The sequence below is a fragment of the Doryrhamphus excisus genome, linkage group LG4 (assembly GCF_037039965.1).
Source record: "Doryrhamphus excisus strain RoL-2023G ecotype Guam linkage group LG4, RoL_Dexc_Guam_v1.1, whole genome shotgun sequence".
In the NCBI taxonomy this organism is placed as follows: Eukaryota; Metazoa; Chordata; class Actinopteri; order Syngnathiformes; family Syngnathidae; genus Doryrhamphus; species Doryrhamphus excisus.
In genome coordinates this window covers 13456797-13472547 of record NC_136360.1, presented here as the reverse complement: position 1 = coordinate 13472547, position 15751 = coordinate 13456797, and the positions used below count along the sequence as shown (strand labels likewise).

Genomic DNA, 15751 nt, shown 5'->3' with positions numbered 1-15751 from the left:
TTTCTGTGATTAAGATTATATAACATTAAAAAACATGTTCACAACCTTTTAAATAATTTTTTTTACAATTAGAGCCCTCTAAATATGAAATAACACCCCTATAGTCATATTTACACGCCCATTACCAAACATAACAGACATAATTAGATGAAATGAGACATTGAAAGACAAAAATAAGTATGGCGCTTGTGTGTTGCAGTAAATATGCACTGGTGCTAGGGGACAGGGCGTGACATCGGGGTTCAGAGTTGATGTTTAAGATCACCATGGGCTACAGGTACAATCCCAACATAGGCCGTATTCAACCTACAAGTAAAACAGAAAGGGATAACTAGCTGTATGTATATATTCATTTTGTTAATATCATGAAATGTCATGATTGGCTGGAAGAAATGCCATGGTTCAAATGATTTACAGTGAGGCATGTTGTGTACCTTTACCAAGTGAGGTTCCTTGCCTCCGAAGGGCATACAGTAGCGAACAGTAATGTACAGTATGTACGCGTCATCTACTTACCTGAGCGTTTTGTTTCTCCGGCAGAGCCTCCTCCGTGCGGTTCCCTCAGCGTTCCCTAAAAGGAGGACGTTTTTTTCTCCAGTATTGTCGCTTCTTTTTTATGACCTGTTTGACTTTGCACCGAGAACCACCCATGCAGTGACGACAAACATTGGCAACAATAATGCTTTGCATCATATAATCTTGTACTATAGAGTCGGGGTGTCCAAAAGTTTCCCTGCTGTGAAGAAGGAAAGGATGCAACTTTGCTATGGTGATATTTTGTAAAGCTATATTTTTTTCATATACATATACACATATATATATATTTCCAACTACTATGTTTGAACATCCTTCTGGTAAAGGGTCATCTAATAATTATCACTTATTATTACCCATATTATTTTGTCTCTATTCTCAACTTAATTTTTCAAAAATGACATTGTTTTGTTTCCCATATTAAAAACTTTAAAAGAAATAAAAAGTTATTGAATATTTTAACTCCATGCTAATAAAAGTATATTATTTTTCCTCATTTCTCTTAAAATTGACTTGTCTTTTTGATTCACTTAATCTGTTATAATCTATTCACTTCTCATAATATTACAACTCCTTCTCAGTTTTCCAAATACTACAACTTGTTTCACATATTGACTTTTTAAAGTTTTTTTTGTTTAATATTGAACTTTTATGCCAGTAGAACTACATTTTTCCCCTCAATATTGTTAAATAATACAGTATTTTTAGAATATGCGCGGGCTGCACTTTGGACACCCCCGTACTATAGCTTAGCTGGGTGTTTCCCAACCGTTATTGAGCCAAGGAACATATTTCAAATTACACAAATCTCACGGCACACCACTAAATAAACAATATTTCAAAAATACAAATACATAATTTATTATAAATAGGTACTTTTCCAATTGAATTTCCCAGAGCACACCTGATCTCTCATCAGGTACACTTGCACATTATAGCAATATGGAGAAAAAAGGAAGAATGAAACGTTGTGGCAGATTTGCTTACCTTTGTTTGTTAGATAAGATGTTGAAAAGCTTAGAAACATCTCTCAGTGTGACGCGTTTCCCCTACAGGCACAATCATAACCATATGAAGTCAGCACCTTTACGAGTTATCTTCTCATTTGCTGCCAAGTATTTCTTGTCACCAGTCCATTCATGGGAACAGCTGGACTCTGCGAACACGTGACTGAAACACAGCAACAGTGATAAGGTTATTGAAGAGACAAGTAGCGCTTGTGAGCAGTATACAATAAAATAAACAATGAAGACTAAACAGTGGTTCAAATGTTTTTGAAGCATCTTTACTATAATTACAGACAAAAAAAAGTACAATGGCTGAATGATCCAGACTCACTACATCATCCCGACACTGTGTGAAATGTGGCCTTTTTACATGTCTTGTCACAAAATGCCTGGTTGGGGTACAAAACCTTGTGAGTGGGGGAGGGGCACGGTAACAGTGAACATGAGGACACTCGCTCAAGCTCGCATTTTTTTGCCAATGACACATCACAGTTTTCTACTTCCCGCCAGTTATTTACTGTCAATGTGGGTTAGATCTGAGCTTAATTGACTGTAAAAAGGTGTTGGGTGTGGTTTGCCTCCTAGCATGGTGTTACGTCATCCTCAAACACAATGAAGGCACCGGTTGATGAAAAACAAAAAAAAGAGCACATTTGAGGTTGGTCTTGTCTTCACGTAAAGGTTGCTTGATGATTTCAATTCACGCCGCTCGTAGTCGCACCTGCCTCTCGCGCCACATCTTCACAGCTACGCCAAATGGCAGACGACAAGTTAGTAAAAAATTGTCCTTGAGGTCTTCCGTAGCGCTTGCCGTGTCTTCAGTGAGAACCTCTTCCCCCAGGGTGCTTTTGATTGTATGAAGCAGATCATAGCACCATATTCTGAGCGCAGAGGTGAGGGAGGGGAGGGCGGCAGGTCAGTGCGCAAGAAGAAGGAGGACGATGACAACAAAGAGGAGGACGCCGTCGCTCACGCCCGCTCTTTGCGCTTCAGCTTGGACGACTTCTTGACAGCGCTGTTCTTGTTGAGGAGCTTGAGGACTTTGTCTTTGTGCTCCAGCACTTTCATCATGGTGTCCCGCGCCTCCGTCACCTGGTCCATCACCAGCTTGCAGCGCTGCATGTTGCCCTGTGGGGGGCAGCACAGACACACACACACACACCCACCAAGAGGAGTTTATGCAAAAATTGGTTATATTACAGGCCTGCATTAAGTCCACATAGGTAATGCATTTAGTTTGTTGTAGTCAACTAATGTTACATTTCATCGACCAATAAGAGAGAGTCTAACATTGCCATTGACTGCATGTCTCCAAAGTCTCACCTGAATGAGTTCGTTGATGCGATGGAGGTCATCGTCAGCACCTGCTCTCTTTTTTGGGATGAGGCCCTCCTGAAGAGATGACAGGCGGCTGTACACGTCATCCTCCAAACTTGACTGCAAAGACACAGAACGGTAAAGCAAATATAAATGACAACAGTGCAGTCGTCGATGGTCACTTCCAGCAAATTTCACAGCTTCGCCTTCAGTTTCTTCAAAAATATATTCATTAATAAAGAATGCAGTTTTGTGATTGAATACGTGTTTTCCACAAAGTGACTAGTGATAAATCTAGTACAGTCAAAAATGATGGTCCAGGAAAAACAAAGGCCTATGGTCCAGATCTTAAACTCACCAGCTGTCTGAGCTGTGCAGCACACAAGTGAATCTTCCAGCCTTGTGCTCTGCACGCCACTCCTTTCTGGTTGGCCATATCCTGTAATGTGCCCTTCTTATCCTCTGAAACACAATTTGTTGAACAATTTGTAGAGCACCCGAGTAACAATTATGTCCTTTTAAACACAAGACACCTACCTTTGACCCGGATATCGCTGTACCTCTGGAAGTGGTGGTAGGCTGCTTTCCAGGGGTTACGGTAGTGGCGCAGGAGGGTGACAGGCGGTCGAGGCCTGACGGGCACGTAGCGCACTCCTTCTTCATCTGAGGGTTGGACAATAAAAGAGAACTGGTGAGATGAGAGTTCAGTGGTGGGCAGGGCCGTGGTGGCCGATCGCTGGCGACGTACCGACGTATTCTCTTGGGGGAGACTCACGGCGCTCAGCCCTGCCAGTAATGGGGCGTCCTGGCGCCTTCTCCTCGTCGGTGCTGTTAGTTTCCATCATCTCACTCTCCTCTGTTGAGATGACGTGCTGCTGCTTGCGAGGCTTTTTCCTCGGAGAGGCTCCAGTGATCAGATCTCCTGTGGGGGGCACGTTGAGAGTGGAGGCCTGGGCATTCAGTGCTGGGTTTGCATTAGGATCTGAAGAAATTTTTTAAAAATTGAACACGCTTAAGTCATGTTTATTCCACAGATCAAATCACTACACAGAGGAAGTCCTCACCAGGCTGGGAGGTGTCCATCGTCTCCAACTCCTGCTTGATTTTCACATCAGGGCAGGCAGAGCTGGCGACGCAGGCCGCTGTGCTGCTGGCGGCGGGCTGTGTGGGCGAGGCCACCGTGTTGGCCATGGAGGCAGGGATAGGGGGAGTGACTGCCATGGCCGCGGGCAGCGCCGAGAGGACCGCGGAGGGCTGGGAGGGGGGCACAGGCCCTGGTGTGCCAAGTATGGCGGGGAGGGCTTGGGCGAGATGCTGCGCGCCCGAAGCCACAGCTTGTTGCTCCCCTCCCTGCTGAGGTAGCGCCTCCACGGTGGCCATGACGGGAGGGGCCACAGCCATGTGTACCTCAGCTTTAGGTTTTACTCTACAAAAGGAAAGTATTAGAGGTTAAGCGTTTATAGACAAAGTGTTTCAAACTGAAGAGAAGAGCACTCACCCTGCAGGTCTGGGGGAGCCAGCACCTCTCACCCCACCCTCCATTCTGCTGCTGCTTTGTTCACTGGGCTGAGCAGGGATAAGGTTCTTTCGAACGCAACTGAAACAAAAACAGTAAAGTCGATTGAGCCCATATTAATACAAGAGAAGTGATCCAATGTCTTCACCCCAGATCATGTAAATATGGTTGACTAGAGGTGCCTAACATATTATATAAGAAAATGTTTACTAAATTAAATCACATGGCAGACATGGGCAGCCCAGGCCTCAAAGTCTATTTCCAATTTTTAAGAAAATGTCTAAAAAATTAAAAAATGGAAAGTGACTGGAATTACTACAAGCACCAACATGGGCGCTCATACTGTATGTGATATCGTTTGTGAGGGATGCACCAGTGTTTCTCTATGTCAGGTACCAGAAGGGTAAAGGATGAGTGTAAAAAGAAGAAAAGATGATGGAAATGTGTTTGGAGATATTGAGGCACCACTACAACAGAAATCATAAAGATAAATATGAAAAATAAAACAAGGCTGCTTGGGATGTTGTTGTGGCTAATTTTTCATTTGAGTCAATGCTAATTCAGTCAGTACTGCATTATGGTTTATGGATGGATTATGGTTCATATCCTTTACAAATATTATGTTTTTTTCATTTGGAAATCAAGTGTACAGGCAGTCACAAAAGTAATGTTGCTGTTAGTAAACTTTAACGCACAGAGATGTTGTAATTGACCTGGGTCAGGACCATTTAATTAAGTGACTTCACAGTAATTGTTGGGTGTAATGGGTTACCTGTCCCATTTCATTGGCCACAGAAATTGCCTTACAATAATGTTTTTTTAACCTCTGTTGTCACTGCCCTGTTTTTTTTAAGCTTCCAGTCCCAAGCTGCAGTGACACTCACCTTTCAGTTGTGGGCTTCTTGCGTAGGATGCTGGGCCTCGGCGAGGACACCAAGGTAGGCGCCCCTCCCTGGCCGTGTGTCTGCACGATGGTGCCTACCGGCTGAGTGGTGCTGCTAATGGGGTTAGCCACAAAGCCATCTGCCAAAACAACTCCTTTAAGTGGATTAATACAGCCATTAGACACAGTTCAAGAGTCTGTCGAGAGGTCAGAATCAAAAGTTACCAGATTTAGCTTCAGACGGCGGTTGCTGCTGCTGCTGGGTTGTGTTCGAGGCCTGCTGGATTCCCTGCGCACCGATGGATGCAGACGTGTGCAGGCCCTGTACTCCTATTGGCGCCGGCTGGATGCCCTGTGCGGCGATGGGTGCCGGCTGGATGCCTTGGGTGCTGATTTGTGCCATCAGCTGCATGTGGTTCAGATGGACAGTGGTAGCCACGCCCACCCCAGCTTGGGTGGGCAGTGCTGAGCTTGGCGCTTGGGGAGTAACTATGGATGGAAAACACAAACCTTTGGTTCTGAGAGGTTCTGCTAGTCTACCAGTAAAAATAATACTGAGGTACTACCTGGATACTGTCGGATGGTGGACACGGAGCTGCTAATCGGGGTATAGGTGTGAGTCAGGGGATATGATGATGAGTACGCCGGAAGGAAATACTGGAACTGAACTGGTACAGAAGGCCTTCAAAATAAAAGTACAAACCATTAGGCGGACTAACTCTAATATGATCAGAGGCTGAAATTATTTGACTAACCTGTTGTCACTTCTTGGTTCCATGGTGACAGGGTTCGGAGACGACCGATGGCCTTGGATGGGGATGAGGTTGGCTCTCTCTGCAGGGTAGTCGGGCTGCACACGGGACGACGAGTGGGCGATGGGCTGAGGCACCACTTTGGCTGCGAGAGACATTGAGGTGAAGCGGAGATGAAGGCTGGACATCATAGAACGTTCCAAAAATCAGTGACTAACACGGTAGACACAACTTACCAACAGGGATGGTGGAGTTGGTGACGGCTGTGGCGTGAGACGAGTGGGAGGCCATCGTCATGGTGACAATAGTGTTGCTGCTCATTTGTGTGTGCGTCACGGTGCCTGAACACAACATGGCACAGCTGTTAATATTTTTGGGCCAATAAGTTTCCCTCATCAGATCTGTAAGTTGGTACCTATAGTGGTGGTTGATGGCACAGTGTTTGTGGCAACAATAGGTGCCACCGTGGCTGCAGCGACTGGCGTTACAGTACTGAAGATGGGCTTCTGTGAGGAGAAACCGAATCTTTGTTAGGCATACTAATAAATGCTTTGATTTGACCGGCCATCAAGAGGCAGTAACCTGTGTCATGGTGTGCGGAGGCTGTGGTTTTGGGGCCCCTATGGCCGGGTGTGACGGCAGCGTGATGCGGGTGGCGGTGTCGCGGGGTGTCTGAGGCCTCTGGATGCTGACAGTGGCCGGAGGAGGATGAATGGTCAGTCCAGGACGCCTGAAGAGGCCAAAAAGAGTCAATATCGGCAGGTTTTGCTTTGTCGCAAAACTCAGAAAGGGGAGGAAATAATTTATCTAAATTATTCTGCTGCACAAGGTGACAAAACACAAAAAGGGGATGACGGGTCTAACCTATGAATGTCGACAAATTCATGGTAAATATTGCTATTGCTAGCGGAAGAAGCTACAATACAGACTAGTGAAAAAAGGATAAAGTGAGGTTCCTCAGGCTGTCAAAGTAAGCATGTCAGTACCGTCAAATTTAGGAAATTAACGACATTTGCTTGATCTTCAACACGGACTGTCACAAGACTGTTAAAAGGGGACATATTATGCTTCACGCACCCGTGAGCCACCTCTGCTGAGTGTGTGGCTGTTGTACTGATGACCGGAGACTGAGTCCTCGTAGCTGAAATCGGGGCCACCACAGTTGGAAGCACAGCCGTGGACGTCGTCACGGCAGGACGGGACTGTGAACACAAACAGGTTGTTATGCGCAAAGTTACTAGATGGGATGCACTGCCTTAGCAACCTCTGTATCTTTGCACCTGAATTGTCTGATGGATGATGTGCTGCACGGTGGGCTGGCCGGGGCCTGCGCTCGCTCCGGTGCCTGGTCGCAGGACCGTCTTAGAGCTTGACATGACTGCTGCTGCAGCTGCACCTGTTGGGGGGTGGGGCGGGAATAGCCATCTTAATAATAATCCAATCTAAAACTAGGTTTAGATTAACTGTCACACAACAACAAATCCTATACTTCCTAGTGGATAAATGAATGTACATTTATTTTTTTTGTGATGGCACATGCAGAAGAAAAACTAACATGATGCATTTCACTCAACAGTTGAGATATACGCAGGCAAATACATTTACACAGAATTCAACTGTGGGAATCAGAAACAAAAACAAAAACATAAAACATCGTCAAGTGTGGCATACTGTGGGGTCATACCTCGTGGTAAATGAGACGTGAAGGTCTGGGAAGGGACTGCGGGGGTTCCGATCAATGCAGGGGCGCTGCCTCGAATTATCTGAATGTTGGCTGACATGAGGTGGTGCAGGTTGCTGGTGTGACCCTGACACAATGACGACAACCAACATCATTAGTAATGGGTAACATCAGTAAAAGCAACCTTTTAATAATGTTCTTACAACAATATGTAGCCTTAGAGCTTGTTTATGAGCATCATATGTTATAAAACTTGTTTTCTCCACTTTTGAGAAGAGGAGGCGCTCAAACTCTTTGGAAGTTGCAGCTTTTCATGACATCATGAAGGAAAGACCTTTTTTTCGACATGACAACACCTATGACCCAGCCTGTATATACAGCCAACACTTTGTGAGACAAAAGGCTGCGCTACGTGTAGTGTATGTAGATGTGGACTGGAGATCTGCCAACTGTCCATCAATAAGCTGTGGACATGGCAGCGACATGTTTTGAATTTGTATTTTGCTTCATGGTGTCGCTACTAAAACATGAGTGCAATGCTCGCAGCACATCTCCTTAGCATTCAAGCTACATACAAAATACCGTGTTCCCACCCTGTGACACTTTGAAATTGTTGGACCTTTAACACACAAACATTGAGCACCTCACCTGCTGACCGCTGATTGTCGCCACAGGGATTGAAAGTGTTGTGGCAATGCTACTTTCCGTGGTGCCCGTGATGTGGCCTGGTACCTTGGGAGGCATAGGGATGTGCCCCTGGTTGGAGGCGGGTGCCGGGGCAATCAGACGGCTAGGCATGGGTGACTTCAGGACAGCCTTTCAACATAAACAGTCAAAAAGTCAGACCATCCCCTGTACTAAAACTTGTGTATTCATTTACAAGCTATAAATAAATATATTGTTAAAAACGCACCTTCATCTGTCCGTCAGTGAGGACTGCAGGCTGCCCAGGTGGGAGGTGAACCGGGGGGGCCGGCACTGCCACAGGTGTGCCAGGCTGGATGGGCACTGTCTGGGGAGCAGGCTGTGGCTGGCCGTGTGTCTGTACCTGGGGGTACGGTCTGACCACCATAGTTTCCTGCTTGTCATCCCTGAATACCACCGTCCCCCCTCCCCCTGCTGGAGGATGCTCCTGCTGTCCATGATCTCCATCCCGTCCGCTGTCAGCCTCTGCAACCGCTGAAAGAAAAAAAATTATAAAATTAACGCCTGGTGGCTTGTGGAGCTGGCACCATGTGACTTCAAAGGGACTCGAGCCCTTGGGTGGACGTACCTGGGGGGTTTGACGGCTGATTGACAGTCACCAGATTCCCACCGGCCGAGATGAGGGGTGCCCCCCCGCTGGAAGCAGGCAGCCCGTGGCGTGGAAATTGCTGAGAGCTCATTCGGATGATTTTTTATAAATGTAGTGGCCTAAAACAGTCAGCAAATGTATATTATTTATGTTACGTTTACTTTAAAAAAAGGCAGTGCGTAGAAGTGACAAGAAAAGTACAACGATCTCAACAGTAAAAGCCTGTAAAATGAACCCTCTGCACGCCAAACATGATTCATGAAACACCGGTATCGTTATTAAAAGACGATACTCGTAAGGATGAGTTGATATATGCGGTCCATATACACACAATAATGGTGGCGCTTACGTTTGATGGTCAACAGTATGGTGAAACACTCGAGAACTCTACCGTTGCTGATGAAAACATCCAGTGAGCCTTTCACTGTTTTTTTTTTTTTGCTGCCGCGGAAGAACAAGTAAAGGTAGTAACAACGCAATACAACCTTACCCATAAATGTCGTTTTCATTCGGTAACTAAATGGAATGGCTTCACTGCTATCCAGCTAGCCATTAGCTAGCAACAAGCTAATGTTAGAATGGCTAACCCTGCTGCCGCCTGTTTTTCATGCCAAACACCCAACTTCCCAAGAGCACAACAGCCTAGATTATGTCACGCCAAGCAACCGAGGGGGTTTGTGGGTGCATGCGGGTTTTTACCGTGTCGCTGAGTTCATAAGTAATGCTCCTATTCTGGATTACAATTTTTCCATTCGTTTTTCTTTTTTTCTTTTTTTACGCCAACATGTAAGCCGGAAGAACGCTAACCGTAGGGTCCGGCCCTTCAACTCGTTTTGACCAATCAACGACGAGTAAGCTGAGGCCTCGACCAATGGGAAGTCGAGAACTGTGTTCACTAACCTAAACCTCCACCCGGGAGGGGGTGGTCTCGTCGGACCTCCACAAACTACGGTGGCTGACAGGGGCAATCGCGCAGCGACGTCAAAATTGTACCAAAACAGGTATTCTGCAAAACTATAAAACACACACACAAAATGCTGCAGTGTCTGTTTTTAGATGTCACTCAAAGGATCAAATCACAAAATCAACTAGTAGACATGTGTTTTTGTGGCAGTCAATGTAACCCAGACAGGTTGAAGCCCCCCACCCCCAATCCGCCTCTGACCAGGACTGCAATGACTTGCTTGGACTCATGAAATGAACACTGGAGGGCGCTAGCCTGCCATAGTACAACTTTATATGTATTCTTCCGTGGTCTTGCTCCAAAGATGGTGTAGACAAAATAACATCATTTCATGAAGGACGGTGTTTTTTTTGTGTAGTATTATGAGAAACAAACAAAATGTTGTAATTTGTAAGAAGAGAAAAAAGTAGATTTTCAGTTTTTTTATTTATTTTTCTTGTTCAAATTATATTTCTATAATGTGCTGCGGCCGGCAAATGGCACCCCAGGCTGCACTTTAGGCCACCCTGCCTTACAGGATAGCATAGTACTGTGTACATTAAGTAATGTGAGATGTGTGACTTTCCAATTCATCAACAATGCATCAACGCCCTGTCAGACTTTTGGATTCAAAAGAGTTTAACTGCAAAAAAACAAATTAAGTTGAGTATAAGATCTTTTATTGGTTGTAGGCTCTAGAAATGAGTACATGCTATTTTGCCTTAAAAGTGAGCTGTGTCATGCTGTGGTTGGCAGATGAGATGGAAAAGGATAAAGGATATCAGCGAGGCACGGCAAGCACCCTGAAATCTTCAGGGGAACGTGTGAAGCCCATCACACCCTCTAGGTTTGGCATCTCACCAGGAACGGCAGCGAAGGTGAAGCGTTGCAGCAGAGTTGCGAAGAAAAGGAAGAGCTCCATTCTGGCCAGCTGCTCCCCCAAACACGCACGCTTACCTGGAAGCAAAATCATGGACAGCACCTACAGCTTTTCCATTGCGACCAGTGCTCCTTGCTTCATGGAGAGTTGTGAAACCTGCTGAGAATGGTAGAAATGCGTCTCTTCTGCGGAAATGGCCCTGTGAATCCAAGAAATGCTGAGGGTTGAAGATATCTGGCGTCTCCCACTCATTCTTGTCATGAAGTACGGATGTGAGGATGGTGGTGATGGGTGTGCCCTGGAAAGCAGCCATGAAAGAATAGGATGAGGTCTTGGTTAGGGAGTAGAACCTTCCTGCTAAATATCCTGCTTTTACCCCTTGGTGGTGTTTTACCTTTGGGATGACATATCCTCCCAGTGTCGCATCTTGACTGGCCATCTTGGGGAATCCAAAGGGAAGAATGTTCCCAAACCTTTGAGTTTCGTGGATGACGGCTTCCGTGTAGGGCAGGTTGGGTCTGTCGGCCAACGTGGGTTGGCGAGCCTGTCCGATCACCCTGTCGATCTCTTCCTGGACTTTTTCTGGGAGAGTCAGACATCACAATTGGAAGATTGTGCTAGGATTTATACGGAACGTGACACCCAGTCTCACTTTGTATGTCTGGGTAGTGCAGCATGTAGACTAGAGCCCAGCGCAAGGTTGTGGCGGCGGTTTCTGTGCCGGCCTCCACCAGGTCAAGGATACAAACCAGCAGGGTTTCAATGTTGAAAACGGCCTGGGGGTCTTCCTTCACCTGCCAAGTTGCCAACAGAAAATATTCTCATTGGAAAGTTTCAGATTTTTTTTAATAATCTAGTCAAACTAGAGGTACAATTATCCTTCTTGAAAGTGCATTCTAAAAATTCTGATTGCATTCTGAGTGCCCACCACATATGAGGGCCCATTCTTGGGGTCACCCCGAAATTTTTGAGTTTGTTTTGAAGTGGAAAAATATCTAACAGCATTCAAAACTTATTCTAACTCTGTCTGCACTCTAAATATTCTTACGGTATTCTAAATATTCTTGAAGGAGCTGTACTCACTCATCTTCCGATATGTTTCTCTCAACTATTAACCTAAGTTATTATTATATATTTATTATGACTGTATTCCATGATTATAAACATTGACTCCTGTAGTACCACAATGTTATACAGCCTTATCATTTTCCGATGTATTTAATATTGACAAAGAAAACACTTGGAATACAGGAAGTGAAGAAATTAATTCATGTCAGAGAGGGGGTAGGATTAAAGAAGCTTTAAGCTTCTGGTTCAGCTCTTCACCACAATGGTCCAGTACAGCAACCACATTACTGCAGAGATAGCCCTTATCCACCTGTCGATCTCACGCTGCAGCCCAAATAACTTGTACTCCTCCACCCGGGGTGTTCAGTGTTCTGTAACCAGGACGAAAACCTAATTGCACCTCCTGTAGCTGAGGTTGGATTAACGGTTGTATCCTTCTCTCCAGCACTGTAGAATAGAATTGCCATCCCCTCTGTAGTTGGAACACACTCTCAGCTCGCTGTTCTTGAAAAGGGGGCCCACCAAACCACTATTCCATGCATGTAAACCAAGACAGTCCGCCGTATGTTGTGGACTCCTTCCACTTTTGTTAAATAGTTAGACTTGTTGTGATTGAGGTTAAGCTGAATGTTGTGTTCCATTGCTTTCAAATGATCCTATAGGATAGTGGTCCTTACTGTAGCTGGAATAAGGTCCTTGTTGGGGGGAAAAATGGAATCAACTCACCTTCTCTATCTCACCAAGGTACACGTCAATATAATCCCGGGGTTCTTCTTGGTTCCACTCTTCCTGGTGCTTCTCCACTTCCTTCCGTAGGAAGACCTTGATTTCTCTGTAGTTGGCATGGACCTTCTGGTGGGGACCGGGCAGGTACTTGAGCAGGCGGGGGAAGGCATCATAAAGCTGTGGATGCAACAAACCCTTTAGGTCGGCACTACAACCCGACCGAGTGTCATTATGAGCTGATTTGAGGCGATGGCAGCCATGACCTGCATAACCTCGGAGGTGGCAAGCGCAATGGCTTCGTTGTCCAATTGTAGGAACTTGCGGAAGGTCCCGTCACTGTACTCAAAGCGGCGTCCAAAGAGCACAGATGAGATGATGTTACTCACTGCGTTTATGATGGTGTACTGAGGATTGAACGGCTTTCCTGGAGAGGCAGCATGATGGATCAAGACTTATTTGTTGTGGAAGTCAATTTTACAGCTCTCTGAAATGGACTTGCCTTGCTCCTCTTTGAAAGCGTCACAAATGAAGTTACATTCGAATTCAATGTATTTTTCCAGTGACTTGTGGCCTTCAAAGTACCGCAGGTGAGTGTTGGCGAATTTCCTTTGCTTTTTCCAGTGATAGCCATTGCTCATTACGATGCCTGTAACAGTTTGGCGTTATAGTTATTCACTCATCTACCATTTACCTGTTCAGGGACTGAGTCAGCTGAACCCAGGTCCCTGGTCACCAGTCAGTCACAAATTCGGCTAGAGGCAGGGTACACTAGAGGCAGGGACTGGCGGCCAGCCAACCACAGGGCACATATAGACAAACAACCATTCACACTCACATTCATACCTATGGACAATTTGGAGTCGTCAATTAACCTAGCATGTTTTTGGAATGTGCGAGGAAACCGGAGTACCCGGAGAAAACCCACGCATGCATGGGGAGAACATGCAAACTCCACACAGAAATGGCCAAGGGTGGAATTGAACTCGGGTCTCCTAGCTGCTAACCACTTGGTCGCCGTGCATCCACCATATCATCTTTTTTCTCCTAATTTCTTCCCTTTAGTCTTGTCAAATTATCGATTATTTTGCATTTTTTGCTGTTGCTGTTGTTTTTTTGTTTGTTTTCTTGCTCAATTATATTTTTGGAATGTGCTGCAAATAACAAATAAACAACCACGGACCGCCAATGGCCCCTGGGCCGCACTTTGAACACGCCTGTAGCCAAACTACACGCCTATCTTCGGACTGAGGGAGAAATTAGTGGTGCGTTCCATCGCTCACCGCCTTTAAAGTACTCATGGAAGAGTTGAACAATGGGACGATCAACAAAGCTGTCCAGCTGGGTGACGAGAGCTTCTTTGATGGTCTTGTAACCCCAAATAAACACCATCCTATGACCTCCTGTCCTCATGCTGAACACTGGACCGTACTTTTTTGCCAGCTGTGGACCAACAAAACCATCAGACACTTGCAAGAATTATTTGATTAGCTTTTGATACATTCCGGCATTCAACTCACATTTTCCATTGATTTGTCGTCGGCAGGGTTGAAGACATTTCCAAGAAAAGGCACAGCCCAGGGTCCGGGTGGGAAACTGGGAGGTCTCCGGTTGCGGACCACGTCTGTCAACAGCAGCACAACAAAACCAAACAGCAGCCAGCCACTAACGTCCAAGCATTGGAGAAGTGCTTGAAAAATCATGATGAAGTTTTGCTGTGTGAAAATCTGCGTGATGTGTTCTCATGTAGTCCAAGGAGAAAAAAAACGAGCTCTACTGGGACATGTTATGTAACGGAAGTCGAAAAAAACAAGAGCAGAGGTGAAACTCTTACAGCTGACAACACTCACTGCCAATACGGGGGACTGTGTATGAAATTAAGTACTGTGGCTGTATGGAAGTACATGAATCTGGGTACTATACACCATCTGTATCCTCAATGTGGATTTTAGTCTGACTGTAGTCATTTATAGTGTACCAAAGCTACAGATAAAAAAAAAGACAATCTTGCTGCCAAATTGTGTCTTCAGTGAAGGTAAAAGCAACCTTTCATGTTCACTTATGCCTTTCATTCATCCATTTTCTATGCCACTTATCCTCACTACATTCGCATGGGTATGCTGGAGTGCATTCCAGCTGACTTTGGGTGAGAGGCGGGGTCCACCCTGGACTGGTGGCCAGCCAAGCACAGGGCACATATAGACAAACAACCATTCACACTCACATTCATACCTATGGACAATTTGGAGTCGCCAATTAACCTAGCATGTTTTTGGAATGTGGGAGGAAACTGGAGTCCCTGGAGAAAACCCACGCATGCACGGTGAGAAAATGCAAACAAAACACAGAGATGGCCGAGGGTGGAATTGAACCCGGTCTCTTAGCTGTGTATCTAAGTTGCTTTTTATTTTTAATTTTTTCTGTAAACTAGTTTCGTTTCTGAAAAGTTACTTTCATCTCCGCCATGAGGACTACGTGGTGATAGTAGGAGCTATGTTGTCTGGGGCTATATGCCCCTGGTAGGGTCTACCGAGGCAAACAGGTCCTGGGTGACAGGCCCCTTCAGAAAACCTTTATGAAGAAAGGAAAGAGGAGAGACCGCACCTCGCCCGGGCGTGGGATACTGCGGCTTCACTCTGGAGCCAGGTTTTCCATGGTCCAACTACAAAAATATCCCATTGATTAACATTGAATCCTATATCACAGAAATTCATTTCACACGGTCGGGTTTGGAACCGATTAAGCGCTATTGTAAAGTAAAGAAGCTAAAGTCTTTGATTTTCAGTATGGAAAATGGTTGGTCATCCTTGATCTCTGTGAACATGTGGAATTATGGGTAAGGGAGTTGGAAAATTGTTGCTGTTGGAATGATTTGAATGGGAATGGAAATGTGGAAGTAGTAAGAATTCTGTGTTATGGAAAAGTGGGATTTGGGTTGAATGTTTTCATGTTGGAATGGAATGAATCTGCTTTAAAATGATGCATTTATGGTTAAGGGAAATGTTGCGTTTTACAGGAAAACGGGGGCCTCTTTTTGGATGTATGGATGAGGTGACCATTTTGAGGTTGGAATGGGAATGTGTGCGGGATAAGAATCATTGGTATGAATGCTGGCCATCTTTCATGCCATCATTCCTGGAAATGAGCAGGACA

General features: G+C 45.4%; 2 protein-coding genes across 4 annotated transcripts; both read right to left on the bottom strand.

Moving 5' to 3' along the window:
• Positions 1 to 1781: 1781 nt before the first annotated feature.
• Positions 1782 to 10139, bottom strand: sap130a (Sin3A-associated protein a). Of its 3 annotated transcripts, none has more exons than XM_078790240.1 (21): positions 9684 to 10139; positions 8964 to 9103; positions 8604 to 8869; positions 8339 to 8506; positions 7694 to 7817; positions 7290 to 7405; positions 7087 to 7211; positions 6592 to 6739; positions 6425 to 6515; positions 6246 to 6350; positions 6013 to 6154; positions 5824 to 5939; positions 5483 to 5746; positions 5259 to 5412; positions 4357 to 4455; positions 3923 to 4284; positions 3607 to 3780; positions 3396 to 3521; positions 3217 to 3320; positions 2865 to 2978; positions 1782 to 2669 (listed from the first exon to the last, which is right to left on the bottom strand). In XM_078790240.1, exons 2-21 carry the CDS (start codon positions 9073 to 9075, stop codon positions 2511 to 2513), a joined length of 3069 nt encoding a protein of 1022 aa, XP_078646366.1. In that variant the 5' UTR covers positions 9076 to 9103; positions 9684 to 10139; the 3' UTR covers positions 1782 to 2510. The 3 variants fall into 3 exon arrangements, with proteins under 3 accessions (XP_078646366.1, XP_078646365.1, XP_057928978.2); XM_078790239.1 differs by having other exon boundaries at positions 3607 to 3840; positions 5259 to 5397; XM_058072995.2 differs by having other exon boundaries at positions 3607 to 3840; positions 9684 to 10137.
• A 448-nt stretch (positions 10140 to 10587) lies between these two features.
• On the bottom strand, positions 10588 to 14410 carry LOC131129847 (cytochrome P450 2J2-like). The gene is made up of 9 exons (XM_058073749.2): positions 14119 to 14410; positions 13882 to 14041; positions 13101 to 13247; positions 12865 to 13025; positions 12602 to 12778; positions 11460 to 11601; positions 11202 to 11389; positions 10964 to 11105; positions 10588 to 10884 (listed from the first exon to the last, which is right to left on the bottom strand). Exons 1-9 carry the CDS (start codon positions 14299 to 14301, stop codon positions 10709 to 10711), a joined length of 1476 nt encoding a protein of 491 aa, XP_057929732.2. The 5' UTR covers positions 14302 to 14410; the 3' UTR covers positions 10588 to 10708.
• Positions 14411 to 15751: the final 1341 nt, after the last annotated feature.